Consider the following 26231-nt stretch of genomic DNA (forward strand, 5'->3'; position numbering starts at 1 on the left):
GGAGAGTATTTGTTTTTACTTTGTGTATGGTGACAGCCTCAAGTCGTACACATGTTAATTGTATCGGAAAACTGCAGCATTATATTGTACAAGGCTTGGACCTTGAGAACTGCTACCAATTATTGTGAGGCTTCATGCAAGCTTTTTGTAGGCTCTGTCATAGTGGGCTGGGAAAATAGGAGCGCAACAAACAACTGAGCTATTCGAAAGAGGGGGTTGCCAGATGGCAGGGGTCCCAGAAACCCATAAGGATGGGTAACAATGCGAGGAAATATCGCAGTGGAATTTTGAATTACATAATTGAACAAATTCCCTGTTCACTTTTTTTTTTTTTAGAACTTTTCTATAGAGCTGTGGTATGTCTCATGTTCAGAATATACAGATTTTACGAAAGGCCCTGAAAAATATGTTGCGGTTGGTCGACCCCCCACCACCACCACCACAAAAAAAACGGCAGGTTGTACATTGGATTTCCCTCTCTCCCCTCCCCCACTGCGCGCTCCGACGAAGAAACCGCTCCACACACACACACACACACACCTGGAGCTTCAAGTTCACTTGTGAAAATTGCGCACTCTGTATTCATACGCTGTCATGATTTTTCGCAGACATCACAAAATTGGAACTTCTGAACGCACACTACGCAGCGCCCGTCTCCAAGAAAATAGAGGGGTTTGCACGCTCTCCCTTTGCTTCTAATTGAATGCCACTTAGTACTTCATTTTTAACGGATACGTGCTTATATTACGTGTCAACAGAATTTTCGACAGTGACAGAGGCATGTGTGCAGGACAATACGCACATCATTGGCATCAAGTGCCTCATATCGAATATGATGTGCAGATACAGAATCCTTATATCTACAGTTGCCGCATCAAATATAAGGGGTCATTCACCTCATCTGTGTGATGACACGCATTACCTCATGTCTACTTCATTCAACACAAGTTTATTAATTCTGAATTTCTGATCAGCGTACTTTTCGTGATGTTCAGTCAGGAGTAAAATAAAAAAAGGCTCCTCCGCGCTTCGAACAGACACACAATTCCACATTTTTTGTGTGCGTTTTGAAAGCGAAAACAAACAGGAGTAACAGTGCATCGTTCCCCATGGCACAGTTTGCATTTCGATTCATAATGCCTATTCCCCAACCACAACAACAACGCCACAAAGAGCTGCAGACACAAGTACAAGCAAGCAAAACGAAAAGTACATAACAGTAAAAAAAGAAGTCTAGCCGACCCTCCCCGCTCCTAAGATGAATTCGGCCGGGTGTGCGCATGCGCACTTTGCCGACCAAAGCAGACTTTCAAAAGCATCAATATGGCGGCCTGTTCAACGGCAGGTGTGAGAAGCGTCGGATTGAACTCCGGAATCGCCATGAAAGATTGCTACTCTCAGATCAAGGGAGGCGAGAAGATTTGTAGCGGAGACGCCAACTGCCCGTTCATAAATGGCAACGAATCCTCGCAAGGCGAAGAGCGCTGGTTGCAATCCCTCCGCCAGTTCCACAACGGGCGGAATCTGCAGATGGTTCACCTGTCTCCGTCGGTCTCCGAAAAGGTGAGCTAGAGATTGCGCACACTTTACTCTGTTCCCGGGTAAAATAATTTTGTATCGTGACAATGCCAGCGGCTTTCTTTCGCGCCACAATGTGTGCGTAAACAAACGCTGCATCCTTCAGCGCGGCGGAGTGATCTCGAGAACTGTGTGTGTCCGTCTTGATGGGTGTCTGCATTTCATATCGTCTGCTACACATGTGTCGCAGACGTTGCATTTTATTGACACAACTTCGTCTTCACTTGATTTCAACTTCATCTTTGTTGCAGCTGCAGTAGGCTCGCCAGACAGGGGAACATGTCATGCGTAGCATTTGTTTGTTTTTACTTTTGTGAGCGTGCACACTCTCCCTCGTCTTTCCCCTTTCTCTCTCTCCCATGCTTTCGTTTTTCCTTTTTATTTTTCTTTGCGTTTGAATTCTTTCGCGCTGGGGAGGAGGAAAGGGCGGCAGCGATGTATCGATTTTTTTTACCGCGTCTTGTTGCAGTATTTTCCTGCTCTGGTGCATTTTGCGCTGCAGCTTGGAGATGTATTATTTCACGAAGAAGCGTGTTGCGCTGACGCGCGCAAAGTCTGTTTGTTTTGTCAAAATGAGTTTTATACATTCAGTTTTTCTCGGGGCACACCCGAGACCCTTTGTTCATTAGTCATCTCAATTTCAGACCTTTGTGGAATTATAATCTCCACGGAATTTAAAAAAAAAATCTTACATCACTGGCTTTATGATCAATTAAAAAATTCTTGCCTTCCAACACACTTGTCTTTGGTATACACTAGACACCAATGCACGTGTGATACTGTTATTATCTTGTGAGCAGTAGTATATTACAACACATGAGAGCTTAACTGTACTAGGTTGACCTGAAAGGGCATTACGTAACACATGTATACAATATTAGTTGCCGTAATGATCTTCTCCTATTTATATTGCATGTGGGAAACATTTAACGTCAAACTCAAGCTACACTGCTTCTCAAATGAGCACTCCTAACCCAGAATATTCCAACTTGGGTTCTCAAACTGTGTATTAATGCATGTAATAACTTTGCTAATAAAATGCATATCAGATTTTAAAAAAAAGATTGCTTTTACGTTGCTTTATTTCAATGTCCTACAACTTTTCACAGATAAGTATCTCATTGTAATACTGTAATGAACTGTGGTTGCAAGTTGTCTCTTTCTGTCACAGGACCTCATCGACTTCTTTCAACAAACTGGGACGCTCGTCAAAAAAGTTGAAATTAACAGAAGAACGCATATAGGTAAATAATTACTAAATTTTAGTAATTATAGCATAACTAATAATGTCTTGTAGTTTACTTAGTAGTACACACAAATGATAAAAAATGTTCTGCCTTCAGCTCATTCTCGATTGTCACCTGTAATGTATGCTTGTTACTGTAGCGACCTTTTGTTGCCAGTTGAACAATACCATCCAATAGGGTGGTTTCAGTCTACCAGAAATCCCTTCTTTTTTATTGTAGAAATGTAACTGCAAATTGAGTTCAGGGGCCGGATCTTCAACTTGTCGTTATCCCATAACACGCGTTAAATGCGTCACTTCGGCCCGTGATTCGCCACGAGCTCTCGTGCGAGCCTATCAGAGCGGCTTTGGAGCGCGCAAACTTTAAATATAACGATACCGATCGCTATGTGATAGTTGAAGATCGGGGACCAGGTAGTATAGACTTTACTTAGATACTCACAGATGCCCAAGATAAGCACAGTGTACAGCAGGGGCATCAAACTCAAATTCGCAGAGTTCGAGGTAACTCGTTACTGTAACTAAGTTCCTTTTTCTTTGGTAACTTATAACTTTAAGAGGAACTCGTTCCTTTTTCAGGTGACTTTGCCAAAGTAACTCAAGTTAATTTCCAAGTTACTTTTAACTCGCTTTTCACTCACGTTCACATACTATTTTCTTGCTTTCTCTCCGGTTCCTTCATGGCATTTTTTGCCATAAAACGTGATATTCAATCAATGACATTTTGATATCTTATTAAGGAAGTAACAACCGCTGCCATTGAAATGAAGCTGAACCATTGTGCGCCCACAGGGAGTAAGATGCAAAGCGTTCGAATAGACCTCTACCAGAGAAACGTCAAAATGAATTGGTAGACAGACTGAAACCGAAACAAATCGGAAGGAGAGGGCTGGGTTCCACGAACGGGCTCTTGTTCGCTGCCTGCCATTGAACGAAAAGCAGGACCGAGTGTCGCGTCCCTTTAAGGGATCATATCGTAATCCCCTCAAGACCGTGGCTTTCGGGCGCGACCTTGTTCACCTCTAGCTTCGAGCGTAGTTCAATTCTACCAAATTTGTGGCGCTGTCGAACACTATGACGTCATTTGTTTACAAACAGGGAGAAGTCTATTGTTGGACATAAACGAAAACGATCTAAGCGTGTTGCACTCCTCCGCAGGCAACTCAAGGTCTAACTCAACTGCTCACGCGCGCTGCACCTGCGTAATGCTATTTTGTGTCCGAAGTAACTTGGAAGTGACTCGTTCTTTTTTTTAAGTAACTCAGTAACTGCGAGCTACATTTCAGGCTGAAGAACTTTGTTATTAACTTAGTTACATTTTTCACACGGTAACTTAACTTGTAACGAGTTCTTTTTGACGGGTAACTTCTCAATCTATGCAAATTCGAGTCACGGGCCCCATTTACCTTAGACCACGTTATGGAGGGCCACACAGAAAAGAAATTATGGTAGTTACCATAAAATACCCAATATACCATAAAATAAAAGTTACAAACTCAATAAAAACAAATAAAAACTCAAACTCGGAAATTACAACAACAAAAAACAGGAGAACTGTAGTTATTGTGGAGCCAGACGGCGTGCGGGGAATTCATTACTGAACGGCTCCACTTGACACACCAAGGGGGATAAAAGAAGCTGCCTTTCCAAATCAAGTACTGAAAATGTGAAAAATTGAACCTCTGTATGCAAAAAGGGGATAAGTCAGATTATCCCCTTTTTAGTATTTTTGTTGCAGTGACATCTACATACCAGTATGTACCTGTCAAAGAAAATTTGGGACCATATTGCAATTTATTGGCCCGCTATAGGCGGGTAAGAAACGGGAAATGCATGCGTGTCAATGGGATGGACAGCCAGATCATGCCCCTTTCTACACACGCATACAAATGGTGTAGCTTATATTTTGCTACGATGCGGAAATGAACTTCGTCTTCCACTCGAAAAACATGTTCTTCCTACCTCACGTGACCGTGTCAGCAGTGCTGCTGAGCGTTGTAATCGGAAAAAACATGTGCACTATGCTAATAAGTCATATTTTGTTGGCCATAGAGAACATTATTTTCAAGATCGTGCTCGTTTAGCAGCACGATAATCACGATCTAGGCTGCTCCACTGCACAAATGTAACTTCGGCTGTCCTGACGTCACCATGGAAGTCAGACTCGTGAAAACTGTTTTTTCCTGCACGAAAACCCTGTGCATGCGGTGTTATATAGAGAAAGGGGATATGTCATGCTGCTGTGTTTTGTTCAATTTCTGCTAAATCACACATCCAGAAATGATGCTAACGGGACATGGATGTAGAGTAGACACATGCATATACGGGTGTCCACGCTAAGTGTGAACAGATTTTTTAAAAATATATCAATCACTTTTTCCAAGATGAAATCAATTGCAATATAGCATATGCTGAAGGGCACTCCCTAGGGGGGCATTAACAGACTCCTAAGGCAATGTCTTAATTAACTTTCAATAATTAACTTTTTAATTATAAAAGCTACGAAGTTGCTCCAATGAGAACATCTGATCGCTTCGGTCACCAGATACCAAAGCCGTTTTCAGAACAAAAATCCGTTCGATAGATCGTCAGCAAAAAAATCGTGAAGGAACACCATTTTTTTCTTTATTTTATTCATTGCGCGTCTTTCCTTTGCCCCCAATACGAGAGGATGAAAGAGCACACTATCGCCTCTTGCGTCCTGGAAAAAGATTAAAAGAAAACAGAAAATGCAGCCCAAGATAAGGGCAGTCGCGATAGAGTCACCTGATAGATTTGTGTTTTTGTTTTGTTTCCGCAAGTTAAAGCTAATCTTCGACGCATGAGGCGGCACTGTGCTCTTTCACTCTCTCACACTGGGGGTAAAGGAAAGCCGCTTCTTTGAAGATGCACAATAAACCAAATAAAGAAAAAAATGGCGTTCCTTCACGAATTTTTTGCGGATGATCTACCGAATGGATTTTTGTTCTGGAAACGGTTTTGGTATCTGGTGACCGAAGAGATCAGATGTTCTCATTGGAGCAACTTCGTAGCTTTTAAAATTAAAAAAGTTAATTATTGAAAGTTAATTAAGACATTGCCTTAGGAGTCTGTTAATGCCCCCCTAGGGAGTGTCCTTCAGCATATGCTATATTGCAATTGATTTCATCTCGGAAAAAGTGATTGATATATTTTTAAAAAATCTCTTCACACTTAGCCTGGACACCCTGTATGTTACACATTTTGCATTGGGGTTGTTCGAGGAAACTCATCTGCAATTACTTTACCAAATATTCACTTTCAGTTTTCTCGGTTTGTGATTTTTCGACTTATCCCCTTATTGCATACAGAGGCTCAATTATTCGAGAAAACTATGCAGTTCTTCACAAACGATTATGACAGTGTTCAGGAGCACTGAAATTATCTCCTATTTACACACTGTATTGTTGCCTTTACTCACAGTTTCAACTTGGGGGGGGGGGGGGGGGGGGGGAAGCAACCTTCAAAAACAACTAAGTTACAGTTACATAACATCAAAAGTAAATGTGGAAGTAATTAATTACTGAAACTGTAACTAATTATAGTAGTTTGATTACAGATAATTAATTACTTTACAGGTGTAATTGTGCACTCTCTTAACCTTCAAAAGCAACTAAGTTACAGTTACAATTACTTTACAGGTGTAATTGTGCACTGTCTTAACCGAAGCTCTGCATGAAAAAAAACAGGCACTTTGTGTGTGCATGTAAGAAAAAAAAGCATCCATTACCACAACTTTCTACTCTCTTTTGCATCGTTTTTGTCTTGTGAAATGTGCCCAGTCCTCATGCAGCTAATGTTCTATGGCAGCTCGCGTAAAGGTGGACAGTTCCTATGAGTTTGATCCACTGATCCGGCCTTGGAACTTCCCGCGCACTCTGTTGGGCATGGATGCAAAGTTGAAGATGGGAAGCAATGACAGTTTCTTGTGTGTCACCAACCTGCCCGGAAACTGCTCTCCAAAGCAGTTCCAAGACCTGTGCGAGAAGTTCGGGCCTGTCGTTCGGTCTTTCCTCATTTACCACCACGCGACTGGTACGTAGGGCTTGCAGTCACTTATTTTGCTTTTACGTACTTATGTTGTTTCGTCAACCAAAACTCTAGAAAAGTTTTGGGGTTAAATGTCTTCCAGAAATATGAGCAGTAAAAATGGGGGGCCGTCTGACGAATTCAAGGGCCTCTGCAATTGACCTTCGGCAGTATATGTAGCATGCTGTCCAGGGCTGATCCAAATTCCCTACATTTTGAGTCTCGAAAACATGAATATAAACCTCAAACCCAAGCTTAACTTTAAGTACATATCAGATAATGCACAGTAGAACAAAAATATAACTTTGACACCAAAAATAAGTTTTTGGTCACTAGATCACATCTCCGACATCATGCTTATACGAGAAAATATGTGTTTGTGTGTCTGGTATGCTGATTCAAATGTGGAATGTCTGGTGTTGATATGCGCACGCTAGAGTTGTAATGTCCAAAGTTGTTTTGGTGTGAACAATTGGGTTTACACCTGAGCCAGACACAGATTGATTCTGGTGAATGGTTATTGGATAAAAACAGGTGTTACAAGAAAAAGTCAAACCCTTAAAGGGGTCCTCCACAGTCCGAAAAACTCCCCTTGAAGTCCCCGAAGGAGAATGACTCTGCAAAGTTTCGTCGCATTTGGTAGAGGCAAACATATTTTAAAAACATTCCCAAGTGTGTAAAAACTCACTGGCTCTCCACTGTTGGCAACCTGTTCTGCACGAACGGAAGCTGCTGCCTTCGCGTCTTCGCATTCGGCCACAACTGGCTATTTGGCTCCGCTGCGACTTCGACTCGCTGCATTCCCCTGCGAAGTGGCCTTGCAGTCCAGCTCACCTTGACCGAAACCGGCTACCCCTACTTCGGAAGGGCGCACACCTGACGGTTGGCATGGAGGTGTGACATCGTATTGCACGCGAAAATGGTGCTTCTTTTGAAACGGTGTAACCGAAACCGAACGGTTAAACGCAGTTAATGCACCTTTTTCACAATGGCCTATGTGCATGCGTGTGACCTTGAGGTGCCGGAGAGGATTATCTCCGTCTTCACTAGATGGCGCGCTACGGGGACGACAGAAGTGGGGACCAGTGGGGAGATCGCACGAATGGCGCGACCTTGGCAGCCCCACTCCGGACCGGTATTGGTCCCTTGTGCTATCCACGTGGATTTGTTTTGACGCGCGCCAAGCATGGTTCGTTGGGGAGCCGCTAGGGTACGACGCGTATGTGAAAAAGGTGCATTACCAGTGTTCTGTAACAACCACAGAAACCAATAGTATCGGGCTATGAGGTTTTGAGTTTGCGCAAGCATTATGCACCCAATATTAGAGAAGTTTCCGTCTCTCTGTGCAGAACTCCTTTAACAATCTACACTATCACTGGATATAATTGACCGTGCTTTGGGTCGGCCATTTTGCATGATCCAGATGAAAGCTTGGGCTTTGGTTTGGTGGAGTACTGCAGCAGAGCAGTGGCATGCCAAGCCAAGAACCTCCTGCACAAGAAGCAGGTGCAAGGGAACGAGATTCATTGCGACTGGCTCGAACACAACCTGGTCAACTACGCCGATCTCTATCCACGCTGCCTCTACATTGGGAATCTACCCACAACCTTCTGCGACATCTACGCTTTCCGGCAGCTCTTCACCACTGTCGCCAGCCCTGTCTATTGTCAGGTAGGGGGGGAACCTCCTTCAAACTCCCATTTACACGCTTCCAGGAGTCCGAACTTGCTTCCGCTTTTGTGTATGTCAGCTGTCGATAGTGAACGGGGTGCCGCAAGGGTTTGGAGTGGTGGAATTCCGCCAGCACGAGGACGCCCGCAAGACTAAGGAGCTGTTGCATGGGCACTGTCTCAACGGGAGTCGCCTCAACATCCTCTTCGCCTCGCCGGGGGTCAGCGCGCATAAGCTGTACAACCGTATACTGGAAGAACAGGTTTGTTGCTAAGAATGAATCATGATTGAACTCTAATCTAGCCTGTAAATGGGTTCTTGATTTTCGGTATAAAGCGGAAAGAAGGCAATGAAACATATGTCAATAAATTGCTCGATGGTTCAGTTTTCACAGAAAAAATGGCGATTGCGAATGCAAGTGACCGCCCAATATGCATAGAGCCTCGTGTATTGGGATTAAACCCGGTAGCACCTCTCTTTCTTTTCATTATCTTTTATCCATTAACTGAAACACGATTACTGCAACACCTGAAAAGCACTGATATTTTGGGAAAATTTGAGCACTGAAAGACATGCATGTTGAATTTGTCCCATTCTGAACACCGAAAATATGGAACCCTTCTCATAAATTGACAAAATCTCTTGCAATTAGGCAGCTTTGTTTTAGTAGCTTCTCAGACGCCTGAAAATTTTTTGATAACTGCTGATGACGCATGCATACCGGTGTTTACAAAGGGAGGTCTCGCTGTGTGATATTGTAAACTTTGTAGCTTTTTCTTTGAGGATACCGAACTAGCGACGTCCATGCCGCGACCATAACAGCATTTTGCAAGAAGAGTGCAGTAATTACATTTCAGTGTCTGTCTTTTTCCTGTTTCTTGTGATTCTCCTGTCCAAGCACTGTAATTTCTGAAAATGCTTTCTTCACATATCCTTGATGTCCGCGATCCCACACCTTCCTTTATAGAGAGTACAATTCTGTAATGAGCTTTGTGTATGCTGTGTAGGCCATTTATCATAAGCCCCCACAGGAGCTGCTCAGGTTTAGTACACCCGCTCATGTACTATAGCGACGTGATAGCTTTGCAAACTCTAAGACAGAAGAGAAGAATGCCAAATGTGAGCAGTATCTGCTGCTCACCTGTTACTATAGTATAAGGGGGGGGGGGGAGTTCCTATCTTTTTCTACCTATGTCAGCAATTTTATTTAATATACTAGTAGACAGAGAAAAAACAAAAGCTTTAAAGCAGAACATTGGCTGTTATTTATCGGATAAATTCTCGAAGTCGCACAATCGAAGTGCGTACAGACAACCTGCCCGCCACTGGGCAGTTGAACATTAATAGTAGTTGTGGTTACAGCATGGAAGTCCCCCACAGCCCGCATACCACACTTACGGTGGCTCTAACCCCCCACACCAGCAAGTAAAGAAAATGGAAAAGAACGGGATCATGCCCAATCCTGCCCTGTCGCCCGCACTGTTGGCACAGTTCTCTGTTGTCCAGAATTCCAAAGGTGAGTCGAATGCGCAGCGCCTGGTGTTGTCTCGTGAAGGTGTAATCGTTTTTGGAATGGTTCGGTGCAGTGATACAGACGTCGACAGGATATCCCTTGGATTATGAATCGCACGGCATAAGGAATTCTGGTAAATCTTTGCGGGGAGATGAGCTCAACCGTATTGACCCCTCTATCGCGACTCACAAAATACCGCTGGCTGGAATAATCCCATATTTACTCGCATATAGAGCTTTTCTTACTTCATACCGGAGCAACTGCTGTGAATTTGGATTTTGTTTCCAAGGTTGCGCTAGCTTGCAGAGACTACTCCCCAGTATGACGTATCTCCTTCTGCGTCTGCAAGGGAGACACTAGAGTTTTCCTGTGCGGTCGCTTCCACAGGCCCGCCAGGACGGCGGTCGTCTTCAAGGCTGTCCCGTCCTCGCTAGAACTCTGTGGCCCACTTCACCGTGCCGTAGGATTGGTAATCCTCCTCCCAAACGTTTCCACCATATGCTGGTGGGCACCTGCCGGAGTTAAGCCCCTTCCGAGACAAATATTCTACGACTGCGCGTGCTTTCACTTTCTCCATTTTAGCTCGACACCGTAGACCGCCACCAGGGGAAAAACCTATAGCTTGCACGCTCCATTTCTGGTGGCATCAATTTTGAAAAGTGCCTCCGTCCTATGGTACAGGTTCGTGTCTATTCGCGCACTCTATCTGTGTCAGGCCGAGAACTTGTGGTACGCCTCTCGTGTGAGACTGCTAGCTGGGCACAACAAGATTGTACAGAATCGACTTAATTACAGTGTTTTTGTTACGTCGGAGTACTATGTAAGTCACCTACACAGCTGATCCAGTTATTTATCATGGATGAAGAAACAGCGTGAACGTCGTCATAAAGTTACGTGTTGGTTAGGAAAACTGATGTCTCAATCAAATAAATAATAGAACTTGGGTAATAAAACTTCTCAATTCAAACTTACCACTCAAATAAAACAAATTTGTCTTTGAAAACCTCGCCTCTAGCAACATGCAGAACAGTTCCTCACATCAGTCTATTGCTGCTCAGAAAGTAGAGCAGCTACCTCATTGGTACCAGCATTCAGCAATGACATTTTAGCAGCTACCCGCTGCACGTTGTCAGCGAGCAATATCGGAAACACCACAACTTCTCCAGATCACAGAGCAACAGTGAACTGCGCTTCGTGATTCCGTTCCCACGCCAACCATTTCGGACAGCGCACTCCCTTGCGGTCACAATGTGACACTGACGCAGGAAGAGATGTAATACTTTGGTGGAGTCTCCGTGATCTGACATAACCTTGGAAACGACGACTGTGAATTTCAGTGAACGTATGAGTGTGATGAGCCCTGTGAAACGCTTTCTTAATCCTTAAGACACATAGTAAAACTTTCACCAGTGATTTATCCAGACTCCCCACCCCAATGCTCCATCCCTGAAGGAAAAAGAAAGAGAGAATTCAAAAGGGACAAGGGGGGAGGCAATGATGAATAAAGCTGATACAGCTTAAACATAATTGTAATAATTATACCCACCCATTCACCCCCATCTTACATCCCCGTGCTTGCGACTCTGGATAAGCCACTGTCCTTCATGTAAGGAACTACAGGTGATGACCAGCATGTAACTAACTCAATTTACCTTCGTACATCTACCAGGTTTATGTCATTTTAACCACACAACTGGCATGACAGGTTCAGACGTGTGCAAGTGTTTTATGAGTGTTATCGACAGTGTATGTGTGACTGCGACTTGAATGCTGCAAACCAGAGAGCGTGGCCTTAAATTAATGTGCAATAGAAATCTTCAGTCTTGGGCCACCAGTAATGGAGGAAATCAATGTTTAGCACAGAATTGTCACTGCCATTGAAAACGGAAAAGAGAAAATAATTTAGGGGTGTGCGAATCCGAATATTTTAAGTCGAATCGAATATCGAATATTCCATTTCGTAGCCCACGCGTTTAGTGTAATTTTTCTAGCATTAACTGTCACAAGAGAGACATGCAATTCTTCTGTTCAAAGCCCCTTACTGGAGTGGTTACCTTCATTTCAAAATTTTATGCCAGGCAGTAGCACATTATACGGATGAGGCTGTAATTGTTTCAGACAACTACAGGCCATTTGTGAAACAAACGAATTGGCATCCTGCTTGCCTCAGCTTTGTCATGAACACCTTTTAGTTTCTTTGCATTCGCCCTAGGAAGTTGAACTACTGAAATTTTAGATGCAAAGGACATCTTTAAGACTCTCTTCTTGTTCGTGGGCTGTAGTCATTATTCAAGAGTCCTAACTTTTTAAAGGCAACCTCACAGACATCAAATCAATGTCCTTAGTCGGCACCGCTAAAGTGCATGTGGGAGAGGCGCCGCCCCTTCCACAGGCAATGTCTACAAAACTAACTTTGGATAACGTTATCTTAAACTAAACACCGTCCCGCCTGTATTGGTCCTGCAGCAACGGCAATTTTGTAAAACAGGCTTCTCCTCGTGCACGGAAGCATCAGGTGAAGCCCACTTTCGGGTTGCGTCGTTCATATTCGCGGAATAGTCGAATATTCGAAAAATCGAATACTAGATATTCGATTCGCGAATCGAATAGTTCGAGCGTTTGATATTCGATTCGAATTCGAGAATTCGAATATTCGCACACCCCTAGAAAATATGATCCAATGACTCTGTGACCACCATTTTGCTCGTATATTTGGCAGTGATCAATTAGTCAAGTGGTGTTGTGAACTATATGCGAGTAACTATGATTGCACCGCTAGCTTTCTTGTAGTCTGAGCTGTGCGATGTACAAAAAACGCAATTTTCTGTTACAGTTGCAAAGACCTTTCAGAAAGCCATCAATTTGAAGGGCAAGGGAAAGAATGTCTCGCAGGTAATCCACTTAACCTCTCACATATTTTCTGGCCTGATCATCTTTGTTGATTATTGTCAGCTTTGGTTGTTTCTTTGTCTCGTTTTCCCTTCATTTCTACAATGTCTGTAGGTACAAGAAACATGCTTTTGTTTGTTCCTATAGTCTTAGGTCTTCGACGCAACTGCTAGGGACAAAAAAACAAATGTGCAAATTCGTTGGTGTCATAGCAATACAAATGAAGTGCATTCAGAGAGCAGTGTTGTACCCGGTATACAGCCGACCAGTACCCAGTAAATTTGTTGGTGTCGTGGCAATATAAATGAAGTGCATTCAGAGCAGTGTTGTACCCGGTATACAGCCGACCAGTACCCAGTAAATGCGTTGGTGTCATAGCAATGCAAATGAAGTACATTCAGAGCAGTGTTGTACCCAGTATACTACTGACCAGTACCCAGTAAATTTGTTAGTGTCATGGCAATGCAAATGAAGTGCATTCAGAGCACTGTTGTACCCAGTATACTACTGACCAGTACCCAGTAAATTTGTTAGTGTCGTGGCAATGCAAATGAAGTGCATTCAGAGAGCAGTGTTGTACCCCCGTATACCACTGATCAAAACCTACATGGGTAATGAAATCTGTACTTCGCCACTAATTGCTGCACAATTAACCGTAACATATCAGAGTACACATTTCCTATATCGTCACTGAGGTACACAGTTGCAAATGTTTTGTATAAGGATGGGCCAACCGAATCCTCGAATCCTAGGCAAGGATTCGAGATTCGGGAATCCGAATCCCAGTGCCCAAAACGGCGAATCGAATCTTTCGAATCCACCAACCACGTTTGTTTGTTTCTTTTTAAAATTGGCGCCTCCGGAGTCCGCTGAAAGCCTCATTGGCCGGCAGGGTGCTTTTGAACAAAAATCTGAGGCTGTGTTTTCTTGTTTGTTTATTTATTTACATTGCTCTGGACTGAAAGAGTTCAGGCACGAACTCTTACATTACAAGTTTAAACGTAACATGGTTTTGCTTTCCATTGTTTCTTCGTTTTAGGGAAAGAATTCAGACTCGAGAGTTTATGTATTTCCTCTAGTCGATGAACAACATGTTAAATAAATTACATTTAAGAATAAGAACACGGGATAGCTTTCTCCTGAAAGTGAACTATTATTTAATTAATTCTATCATTCAACAAAGATATCAAATTCTGCTTCAACACACTTTTCAGTAGAAGTGTTTTTTTCTTTTTCTTCCTTGCTTTTTCAACTTTTTTTTAAAAATGGATTCGAGATTCGTAAAATTTGTGGTTTCGCAGACCCTTCGTTGGATTCGGAAAATTCTGGATTCGTCCCATCTCTACTTTTGAATAAATGCGCAGAATACATTTGCACGGCGCGTACAATTCCCTCATAATGTATTCTACACTAGGCGAACTAAATTACAATTATAGTTCGCAGGGTCTCTCCTGTTTTTGTCTTGTCTGCTTCTAGATCTGCACTTGAAATTGGCAGGTACAACACTGCTCTTATACCGAGGTGCTTTGGGTCACGTTTCAAAGCATCACATTGCAAAGGGGGCAGTCGTTTGAATTGTGCCTCTACTTCTTGCAGGTATCCACAGCTGCAGCCAACAACCATGCCCTTATAGCACTTCAAAATTTCTTCAACCAACAAATTTGCACTCAGCAGGCTTTGGTAGGTCCATCTTTATTTTGAATCCCTCCACTGTGCATTTCTTTAGCATCTTGCAGTGCTTTGTTGCCCATTTGCATCATAGTAGTGCATATGCATGGTCTAGCCTGTGTTTCTGCTGTGTCCTTGCCCAACGCAAAAAAAAAGTGAAATTTAAAACACTCATGCCGAATGAAGCACAGTGTTCTAAAGTGCAGGTATGTGATGCTTAGGGCCAGACTTTATAGGGTTTATACCCGACTAGGCCCGATATTTGCCCCCCTGATTCAAATCAGCAAAAACAGGGTTTAACCCTATATTTCCCCACATTAACACATAACTTTGGAAATTGTGTTGTAAATGCACAAATACGCTCATACAAACTGTCAAAACAGAGACCCTGCTGCCTCTTAGATGAATAGACTTAATGATACTCTTTTTCTACTGGTGCGTCACATGTATTGTGCCGAGTAAACCAACGATTTACACCCGATTACACCCGAATTATTGAAGCAAAATATAACCAAATAGTTACCCGCCCAGATGTTGCTGAAAAATATAACCCGAAAAAGTCAGGCCCTAATGATGCTGCAGTTCAACACTTTGGAGTTCCGGTTAGGATCACTACTGATATGCCTGTGCACTAGTTGTGACTTTAACAAACACAAGTTTTCTTGGGGTCAATGCACATAAAAGCAAATGAAGCACTTGCATACCACTGTGTTTAGTGTTTCTTAAACTGCCAAATGAAAAGGGGGAATTCATCCTGATGCTTGAGATGCCATGTTTTGAATGCACACAAAAAGCATGAGTAATGAGCACTGCAGTAACTGGTTCCCGCGCAAGCGACTTTAATGGGCGACACGTCAGTGTAGGAGAGTGAGAGGGAAAGCATGCGCCAAAAAGACACCACGGAATATGTGCCAAGAGTATCTGAGCGACACTAGAAGGAACAACGAAAGATTTGTCAGAAAATGCGAAGAAGGGGCACTCAAAGTGATGCTGTTAGCGAACGAGCAGTGGAAGAATGAATATTCTATGGCAAGTAGACACAATGTTCCTGAGGCGCAGAGCATACGCAAGAAGATGTGACGCAATGCTCAGGTGATCACGTGCACTCAGCTAAATCTGATGTCGCTCATTTCAAACTCGTGTCTCCAGTGACATCTCACCTGATGAAGTCACTCCTGCGGATAAGCGGGTCGTTAAAGAGAAATATATAACGAACGATACTAAAAGCAAGGGAGTTATACTTATAAATAGAGCTTTCAGTTTTAGGGTGCAAATTCGGGAAAGAATAGGGTTAACCCTATTGTTCCTCGAGTTTGCACCCCGAATTGAAGGTTGCCTCTTTAGGGTGAAACCCGATTTTTACCCGGCAGATTGCCCTCACTGAGTACCACCGTTTGTACCAAACCAGTACAGTTAGTTTGAGTAACTGAGCCCGATTTTTTGCCGAATTTAGCATACTGGAAATTTAGAGCACATGTTTATTTACTCGGCTTTTACTCCTCGAATTTAGAAAAAAATATTTCCCGAAAACTTCAGGCTCTACTTATAAAGCATGACAGAGCCTCATTGGCACACTGTTGCCTTAGTAGAGAACACCATTAGACTGAGCCCGTGCTATGCCTTCTATCAGAATGGCATCATGTCAACATTACCGTGTGGCCAGGGCCAGGTGCCACTTGGCCTGCCTCCTCCGCCAGAGGGCGGCTACGACTCCCCGCAGCCCCAACAGAGCCAAGGTGAGAGCGACCCCAAGAAGAGCCCAGACGACGGCACTGCTTCCCCTGATGACCGCAAGCGCAAGAATGAGCCTGTCTACCAGTGTCCACTTAATTATTCCACCATGGATAATTCGAGTAAGCACCCTGGGTGGGCTGGCTTTGAGGGCTGCCACCAGCGCCCAGGAGGCAGCTACCAACAGCAGCAGCAGCAACAGGGAGGCATTGAAGCCAACAACGAGGCCATCAACATGTCCAGCGAAAGCAGGGATCAGCAGAGTCCACCGGGCACTGCATCCTGTAGTTGGCCCTCGGCGTGGGCGGGGCAGCAGCAGCAGCAACAGCAACCCGGAGAAGGAGCGGGACAGTCTATTATGACACAGGGGGCATCGTATGACAAGCAGGTACGTTGGTGAAAGCTCAGTCTTTTTCAAAGCGTGATTTTCCGACAGAAGGTAGCACGTCTCGCACTTTTTCATAAAAGTTTTCATAAGAAACAGCCATTTAAAATCGTTACCATTGTTGCCTCCATCGTATTCATCATCACGCATTGACCATCAACATAAAGTCGGCATTCACAACTGTAACACCTCTGCGTTCTACTCATTGTTCGCACCTCGGACATTAGTAGAATGCAATCACCTGCCGGGCTCTATTATGTTCATTGTCAATACTAATAGGTTCATCGAAGCTGTATATGAGCTGTATTAATAAGCTATAGTGTTTGATTCATGCATTTTTCTGTAACATAAGTGCCTTAAGTGCCTTTTGTTATTTTCCTTTCTTTTGTATTTTCATGTACCCACTCCCCTCTTTCTTTCTTTCTTTCTTTGGTAAAAGATTTTGTGCAATACAGAATCACAAATGAGACTGTTAGAGCGAACCTTCTGTAACGCCTTTGGGGCCTTGAGGGTAAAATAAGTAAATAAAGTGATTGATTGCTTTCACATTTCTTTTCCCATCTTCATCTGTATGCTCGCAAGCATGTGCCGGGTGCTGCGCAAACCAGGACGCAAACCGTGCAGCGCCTCAGTGGGTGCTGCGAACGGGCAATATTGCTTTCAGTATCGTTTTCAACCGGGGACTGAAACTGGAGGAGAACCGAAAACCGCTTGGAACCCAAATTTTTTCAAGGACCGTAACCAGAATGTAACTGCAATTCACCATCCGCAATTAAACTGTAACCTGAACCGAAAAATGTAATTTCGGTTACTGGTTCAAGCGAGAATGCGAACAGCTTTGGATGCGATACTTGTATCGCTTTACAACTCTCATTAGTGGTGTAGTACGTGCTTCTGTTGAAGTGGATCTCTTCGTCATATGTTTCTGATTCAGAAGTTGTGTAGACAACATGCCATCTTTTGCGCTTGGTCACATAATCTGATGACATACACATCGTATGACATGTATTGTGTACGTCCCTTATGAGTTATGAACTGTATTATTGTGATCATTCAAGATACGAAGCCTTGCACGTTGTTTGTTTCCACATCTGATTGCTTAACTGCTGAACACGCACAGTTTTTCCTGCCTTGTAGCTTGTTACTGTATGTATACTGTATGTATGACTGTGCACTAGAGAATGGAGACCGCAACAAATCGGGGAATGTCGCAAACAGCCAAAGTGTATCGAAGAAAGAGTTCACTCTTCCTTGGACCTGGCAGACACTGCACCACCCTTTCGGAGCGCAACAGATAAATACGTTCATTTTTACTCGTTTGCACTTTGTAAGTTGCTCATTTTGCGACATCCACGCTGCCTGCAGATACATCCTAGAGAAAACCGAAAAAGTAACCGCAAATATTAAAACGGCGAATCCCGTAACCGAACCGATATTCGTTTCCTAATCTCTGGACGTTTAGAATTTATTCGGAAAATGTCTTCTACTTTCTGTCTGTGACAAAATCACCGGCACTTATAACTTCTTTGTTACATGACAACATGGTGGTGAAAGTCAATTTTCGTCTTTCAGGAGTCCGACATGTCTCCCTCGGACCGCAAACGCAAAGTTCACCAGTTGATGCCCTCGCCCGAACCAAGCCCGGAACACACCGGCTACATGGGGCAGCACTCGCAGGGCATGGGAGGACATTACGCCGATTCCTACTTCAGATACAAGAAAATGAAAGTCGGCACGTAGAGCCCAGTAAGCACAAAGGCTACAGGCTTCCAGCAGCCATGCCTGTTAGCGCCCTTCCCCAAACTCTCTCAGCTGCTCTGCTTCACCTAGTTCCTGTTGCCAAACCCTTTGGTAATAACTACCTTGATCTCTGGCTGCATCAGTATGAGTAAGGCCGCTTTGGGTACGGAGAGCCCACTGGCAGAAGCTTTTTTGTAGTTTCCTCTTCCACAGTGTGAATGTAGATAATGAGTTCCCTTCTCTTCTACAACCTGTCACGGGAAAATGACACATACTCAGAAGGAAATCTTGGGCCACTCGCTGCAAAGTGTCTGTTTGCACAGCTGTAGACAAAACTCAGCCATGCAACATTGAGCCACAAGTTGAACTGTATTTGGTTTCACTTGGCCGGATCTCAAAAGATGTGCCGGGTTGCTGTAGTAGCCATTATGTAACAATGTGTGAGTACCTTTTTTTTTAACTGCATTGTTGGTCTACTGCTTAAAAGAGCTGAATGCAATCTCCTGTAAATGAGAACGTCTGAACTGTGTGCTATATTGGTGGAGTTGGACGTTCAGTCACGTGCAATCTGTCGTGTGCAGGGGATACCGAGGGAACGTAGATCAAGATGCCAATAATGCAATTGTAAGTTGTTTTATGAGCAAGTAACACCACTGTTTCCCTGCAACCCTTTTACATGCTGCACTGGAACAATGAAATGTTCCAGAAACATTCAGAACATAGTACAAGCAAGAGTAACGTACTATGCATCATGCAGTAGAAGTGCGGAGAAACAAGCAGTTGCCGGAACTAATTTTTTGGGCTGTGACAGCACCAAGTAGTTTTGTTGGAGGGGTGGACACAGTGATCAGGACTAGATGTCAAGCTCCAGAGCTGATGTGAGATATTGCAAAAGGTGTAGAGCCTGTATCAATTCAAAAGTTCCTTACAGCACAAAGGCATAGCAAATTGTTGAGTGCTCGTCACAAGAGATATCTATCACATTAACAAGCCACGTGCTCATCCTTTAATTGTCTTACTTCACTTTAGATTGTCACATTAATTACAGCAAGCATAAGATAATGTTACTTGTGTGGTCCTGTTCTCAAGTTGCAATGTACAAAAGGAGCTGTTCATATGCAGGGTTGCCAGCTTACTGATGCGAAATATAGCCGTCTGGGTGCCAGAAAGCAGCCAAAAGTTAGTTATGCATAACAGATAGTAGCCACCAAACCAGATAGCATGCTGCAAATGTAAGGTTCAATTTTAGGAACACTACATAACGAGGGAACAAGTACAAACGAATAATACGGCAAAAGATGCACACCGTGATAAATAATTTTTACTGACTCGATAATGTCAAGACATGTACTTGCCACTCACTCACTAGTGACACTGACTACAACGGAAAGAATTTGCAGTAGACCTCAAGGATTATCTCTGAATCTTTTATTATCGAGCTAACAGCTGTACATTTCATGGTTCATATTAAGAGGTTCCACTATAGGTCTACGGTGCAGTGGGAGGATGAAGGTGCAACATCTCCTGCCGAAGATTGAACATGAATTCCCACAATTGAGCGCAAAGGGCCAATTCTGCACTCATTTTTTTTTTTTTCACCCTCTATACCTCAATTCTTCTATTTGTTTTTAAAGTGCCACTACACACTCAAAAAACTATATTTTATTTCGTAGCATAAATGAAACTCACTCGAGGACCCCAGTATACAAAATATCAGTGCCGTCAGTAAACATTGCGTGCTTCCAAGAATTTTTTCGGGAGGGCAAAAACTTCATAGTTTCGGATCCTCCGAGCTCTGGCGTTTGTCTCCTAGCAACAGGCAACACCACCTAGATAAAGAAAGCCTGCTTACTCGTCGACGTGACATGGCAACTAAGAGTCAGCCAATCAGGATCATGTTTTCAACGGCGGTAGCCAATCACGAACGAGTTTTCAGCTGTCGTAGCCATGGAGACGAAGCACCGTCGTCTGCGAGCAGTGATTCAACATTCCCGCGTACTAAACGGGAAAACTTTAAAATGAAGCGCAAAACGGTCCCATATCTCTCTCAAGACTGATTTTCTGGAAAGGGTGTTTAACTTTTTGTCTACAGATTCAGGTCTACAGGTTCCAGGTTAGCTGCGATCATCTGAGAGTTCTTGAATTCGCAGTAGCAGACGAATTCTGACTTTATGAGTGCACGTAGCGAAGGAAGGAGAGGAGGCAATAAGCAGGCCTTCTGCATCCAGGTGGCGTTGCAACAGCGCTCTCTGCTCCACGTTGGAAGACTGCTAGTTGGTGTGGTAAGGAGTCCTTCGAGGAGCAGTGTTGCCAGTCGCATGGCAGGTTACACACCTTATGAAAACTGTAAATTAATTTTATGACACTTCCGCATCACACGAGGAAACAGTATTTCTGAAGAAAACAGTGGATTCCCAAGCAGCGCAACATGTTGGCCCAATATTGGCAGGACATCGGCAATACTGGCCCGGTATTAGACCAATGTTTGACCAGTATTCAGCCAGTATTGGGCAAAGATGTTGTGCTGCTTGGGATACAATGGCGGAAATTTGGTAGGATTCTGAAGACACTCAAAATTTCCCCATAGTGGCACTTTAAAGGAGCACTGAGGTGAGGAGTGCACAGTGTTCTCCACCGAATAAAATGAGTTCCTGCGAAAGAACGCTGAGCGCAGGTGACCTACAAAGCGAGCGCGAGGGCTCTGTTCCGCACGCCTCTGAAAAATCCTTTTCCTCGTGAAAAGAGCGCATCGCAGAACAAGAGGACGTCGTGACGTATGCTACTCCGCTCACGTGACCAGCGACGTACAGCGGCACAGCTGAAGCATGTATGTATAAGCAGCATGTGAACTGCAAAGCAAAAACAAAGAAACAAGGCACGGAGCCTTCGCTACGTCACGAGCGCGTCATGGCTGCCGTCCGGGACAACTTTCTCAGACTGTTTTTTGTAAATTTGTTTGCACAGCTATAACGCACCGCAGAGCGAAAATATTTTGCATGGTGACTCCTGGTGGACAGCTTGACATACGAGGCAGGATTTCGAGCCACGATAAATGTGACCTCATTGCTCCTTTAAGGCGCCTGCTTTTAATAACCAAGAACTTGATTTCCTAATTAACACTTTTTCATTCATGGGAGTAGCAAGAGATGGCAACCCTGTTCATATGTGCACTGATAAGGCTTTCCACAAAATATTTTCTTGGCAGTACTGAGTCAACAAATTTGTACCATTTTAAGTGCTGGCATGACAAAATGGTGAAGTACCAGTGCTGTCGCTCATATTTCATAAAGAACAAGTGCAGTCAAATAATGCACGACAAAAGATGCTGCTACGGGTCGTCACATATTACAATTCCATCCCCTCTATGACTCGGCTGTCTTACGCTGAGCTCCTTTGAATTTGAGATATACATTTTAATATTGATGCAAGCGTGGGTGGGTGCGGAAACCACTCTAACTCATGTTGTCAAAACCGTTACAAAGTGTGTAAAGAGATGTGTGCAGTTAGGTGCTGTATCAAATGGTGAAACACTTTTGCAAAAAAAAAAAAAAAAGAACCCACCACTGCAAAAGTAGAGCCATGTTGGTGAATGTGCAGCATAAAGCTGCTTTTGTTTTGTTGTAGGCCTCAAAAGCCACTGTTTCCTGTACAAAATGAAGTGTTTGCTGTTGAAGATCGGTGTTAGTTTGCCTAGTTTTGTGCTCTGTGGCAAAGTTTAGGGGCCCCGCTACTTGTGGATCCTTAAAGGTATTCCACATTCTCAGCTGTTCAAGATCAAATATTCTCATCCCTGCTTTTATCTCCAAAAGCATCTTTCTTGTTCCCCGAACCCCTTTTTTTTTCTTCTCTCGATTACATACTCGAATATTTTTTTAATCGGTATTTCTCTGCATTTAGTTTGACATACCAGTACGTTTAGTCTCTTTACTTGATGTACATATTCTACTGCTGTCACAGTTAATCAGTTCATATTAACGCTTCGTGTTAAACTTAACTCACTCGTAGCCCTAAGTGGAGTTAGATAATCAGGATGCACTCTAATGTGCAGTAGATAGGCATTGCTTTGTAGCCTCTGTGACATTACTCTCATGTATTTATACGTAATATCGCTTGGTACGATCAGGGTCCCATAGTGCCATACATATAAACCTGGTGCATAGAATGCATGCACTTGTAGAGTGACCATCTCTTGAGTGCATGTGCTGCCCACTTGGCGCTTTTTTCGTGTGCAGTCTAGCTATCAGTCTCTTGCCCGCTGCTAGTCATGTCTTGCTGCTATGTACTTATTTGTATTCATTCTATGTACATACTTGTCCACGTTGCATTTTACGGAAATAAAATTCCATACCCTCAGTGTACAGCTTTGATAATTGTTACATCACAGCTGCAGAGACATCTCTTGTGTTAAAGACCGTATTTACTCCCATAATGAATGCACCTTCAACTTGGGCACTTAGGGTTTTTTCTTTTTTTTTCATTAATGCACGTGGTTTCAAGATGGCATACTCGAATGTTTCAGAATATACGTGGAATCCAATTAAAGGAGTACAGGGGACCGTTAAAAAAATTTTCAGATTAAGACATCTGATGAAAGTGCGTGTGTCAATTTACCGCATAGACGAAAAGTTTTAATGTGTGCAATTTGTTTCCCAGAAAAAAACTTGCATAAACATAGCTCTGTGCGTTCACCCTTAACTCACCACTCTGGGTATAAGAAGGAGAAGAAGCATGATGCCACGTCACCGACGACATTACACAGTCCTCACGTTCTGGCTCGCTGGTCAGCGGGGTTCAGCGCACTGTCTCTTTGCCGCCGTAAACCAGTTTTGCCAGATCCCACTGAGAATTGGGGATAGAAGGAGCGGCCGAATCATGCCCGGGCCAGGAGCAATGCTTTTTCAGAGCCCCGAACAGCTGAGTACCAGACATTCCACTGAACCAATCGGTGAGCGCAGACTGTGCAGCGCCAGCGCAAGGTCACAGGCAGATCAATGGCTGGTACTGCTCTCCACTGCCGTTGCGCACGGTCGCTTTCTGCGGCGTACTTTAAATTCAATTTCTGCAATAATTATGACTCTGTGGGGTGAATTACTTCTCATGATGCATTTTACTGGCCTGCTTAACAGTTCTATAGAAAGAAAACTGTGTTAAAAATGACTACTACTTTAACACACCCCTTCCTTGATGCCATGTTTTAGGGTTCAGGAAATGCATCAATTAATGGAGTAAATATGGTATTTTTCTTATATCATTACTACACACCCCCATAGATGATGCATCCACACACCCCTGCAATGCTGTAACTTCTGCTCTGCCACCGATTGGGAACCGAACTTGCTGATTACATTTTGCCATCAAACCAGTCCTCAATCATCTTTTCACCACATTACTGCCAGTAATGAGGTACAGTATCGCCCCTGGTAATGAAACTCGTCACTGATCATCATTCAGATAAAGTTGATGTTGTCAATCATGTTTATCTCGTGCGCACACCCTCGTGACATCCGCCAGGGTGCGGTAGCTAATGATTACGTTATCGAGAAACCGAAACTGGATGTGAACATGTCATTCGTTTTTGCGTTCCTTTTTTTTTTTTTTTTTTCTTCTTCAAAAAGTACGAGATTCTTTTGAATTGAGAACTGTGACGTCATAGGGTGCCCAATCTACCCACGCGTCCGGCAACATTGCTCCTCGAAGGTCGAATTCCGTCTGCTGTCCACGCCTGCTGACTGGCAGTCTTCCAACGTGGGGCGGAGAGCGACGACGCGCCCTTTTGCTAGGAGGCGGGCGCCAGAGCTTCTGGGGCGCGTTGTTCACGTCTCTCCCGTATCGCCTTTAGTAGTCGTCGTCCTCGCCTCTCTCGTCAGACTAAAGACGAGGTATTTCTTCGTCTTTCGCCGACCAAATCGCCTCTTGCCGTCTGTGGAAGTTCGCGCGCTTTTCAGAGCCTCGGGGGACAGCGGCTCCCTTGTCATTGAGCCGAAAGCAATAGCTTTAGAGACCCGCGTGTTTTCTCGCTGTGCACTACAAACGCCAGTGAATTTAAAACACATGTTTCTTATTTATTTATATGGCACGCAATTATTAGAATACAACGCCAAAAAAATTCTGATGTACCTGTTCAGTTAATAAATTTAACACATTGCAGAAATGGAGCACTGAGGGCCACATCAACATTACGCCGAGGCAAAGACTCGGGGCTACAACTTCACGTATTTAACTAAGATTTATTCACGCGTTTGCAATGTGTCCTGTACTCGCATGCGTTCTCATCAATCTTTATTCTTAGCGTGGAGAATCAAGTTTGGAGGATCAAGAGAATCATACATATAGAGTATACTAAAAATCAGTATTTGATCACCACACCTTTCTTTGCACAGGATGCTGCACATAGCTGGCTCACACAGCTCTTGCACGAACAGGACAAACACATCAGTTTCATCAAGTTCGGAACCTTGTGACACGTTTTTTTTTCAAAAGCAGACTCCACTGCACTACTGAACGCATCTCGAAGTCTACGGAATTCGCAGGATGCTACGCGCTCGCTTATTCCTCTACGATAGCAACAACAACAACAACTTTATTTTCGGTCTTGGAGAGTGGGGAGTTTCATCGCAACAGGCGATACTCTACCCCAGTGCTTGGTGGAATGGGGGGAATAAAATAACGAGCCCCTTTACAATAACGATCGAAGTCCGATGGTGTCCAGAAATGTCAGAAGAGCTTTGAGCGCAGAGCGTTGCTGGGCTGGATTGGGCCAGGGACCAAGCAATTTCGGTAGGGAGAAAGGGCCAGAGTCCAGCTGACGAAGAGACTCGGAGAGTGTGATTCGGGAAGGTTCGTAGTGAGGGCAATGAAGAAGAATGTGCTCCAGATCCTCAAGAGCACCACAGTGGCAACAGGTGGGAGAATCAATTTGTCTCAAGCGGTAACGCCACTGAGCTGTAAAGGCCACATCGAGGCGCATGCGGTGGATTAATGCAGCATCCTGACGAGATGTGTTTCGTGGCATGCGGAAAGCGAGCATGGGATCAACTCTGTTCAACATAGAGGGGGGAAGAATGTCGGTTGTCCGTTGGCGGGAAGCCAGGGGTGTCACTAGACGTCGCAGAATTGAACGGCGGTCTCCTCTGAGCAGAACAATACGGGTCCGGTTCCGAGACGAGAGTGCTGCTTCTGCGGCGCTGTCGGCCTGCTCGTTCCCCACGACACCACAATGGGCTGGAACCCACTGGAGAACGAGCCTGTGGCCTGCGGCGTAGATAGTGTGGTAAGCCATTAACACGTCGGTGACTAGGGGTGCGGATGGGCCTCGTATGCCGGAAGTTTCAATTGCTTGAAGTGCAGATTTGGAGTCTGTAAAGACTGCCCATTCCCGGGGTGGAAAATCAGCGATGTGTTGTAGAAAGAAAAGGATGGCATAGAGTTCCGCAGCTGTGGAGGAGGTTGGATGTGAAAGGCGTCTTCCGTGCACGACGCCTTCGGATGGAATGACGAAGGCTGAGGCGGACTTGTTGTTTCGGGATGCGCCATCAGTATATGCTGCCGTAAACGTAGAAAACTTCTCGTCTACCAGAGCATGAAAATGGGCTCGGAGGACTTGAGGGGGGACCTGATCTCTTCTTTGCAGAAGGTTTGGGAGGCGTACAAACGTGGGCGGTACCGGGAGAGACCAGGGGGCTTCCGGCGGTATAGTGTCCTTAGTTATGAAGCCAGTGAGAGTCTGGCGTGTCCTCTGCGCTACTCGGTAGAAGTCGCTTCCA

At 44.2% G+C, this 26231-nt stretch overlaps 2 protein-coding genes across 5 annotated transcripts in view; one reads left to right on the plus strand and one right to left on the minus strand.

The window, feature by feature from the left end:
* The window catches only part of LOC135391151 (ribosome biogenesis protein BRX1 homolog), a 55469-nt gene that overhangs the window by 23342 nt on the left and 5896 nt on the right, over positions 1–26231 (minus strand). For both annotated transcript variants that reach the window (XM_064621272.1, XM_064621273.1), the window contains exon 2: positions 18591–18719. In XM_064621272.1, the coding sequence (XP_064477342.1) occupies positions 18591–18608 (18 nt within the window). In that variant the 5' untranslated portion in view covers positions 18609–18719. The remainder of the gene's footprint in view (positions 1–18590; positions 18720–26231) is intronic.
* On the plus strand, positions 1297–22822 carry LOC135391147 (ribonucleoprotein PTB-binding 1-like). Of its 3 annotated transcripts, none has more exons than XM_064621260.1 (11): positions 1297–1563; positions 2750–2822; positions 6653–6877; positions 8295–8542; positions 8622–8804; positions 9893–10058; positions 10129–10188; positions 12889–12947; positions 14541–14624; positions 16243–16731; positions 18301–22822. In XM_064621260.1, the coding sequence occupies exons 1-11, from the start codon at positions 1324–1326 to the stop codon at positions 18466–18468; spliced, it is 1995 nt and encodes a 664-aa protein (XP_064477330.1). In that variant the 5' UTR covers positions 1297–1323; the 3' UTR covers positions 18469–22822. The 3 variants fall into 3 exon arrangements, with proteins under 3 accessions (XP_064477330.1, XP_064477331.1, XP_064477332.1); XM_064621261.1 differs by having other exon boundaries at positions 1298–1563; positions 9905–10058; XM_064621262.1 differs by lacking the exon at positions 10129–10188 and having other exon boundaries at positions 1298–1563.

Source organism: Ornithodoros turicata, chromosome 4 (assembly GCF_037126465.1).
Source record: "Ornithodoros turicata isolate Travis chromosome 4, ASM3712646v1, whole genome shotgun sequence".
Classification (NCBI taxonomy): Eukaryota; Metazoa; Arthropoda; class Arachnida; order Ixodida; family Argasidae; genus Ornithodoros; species Ornithodoros turicata.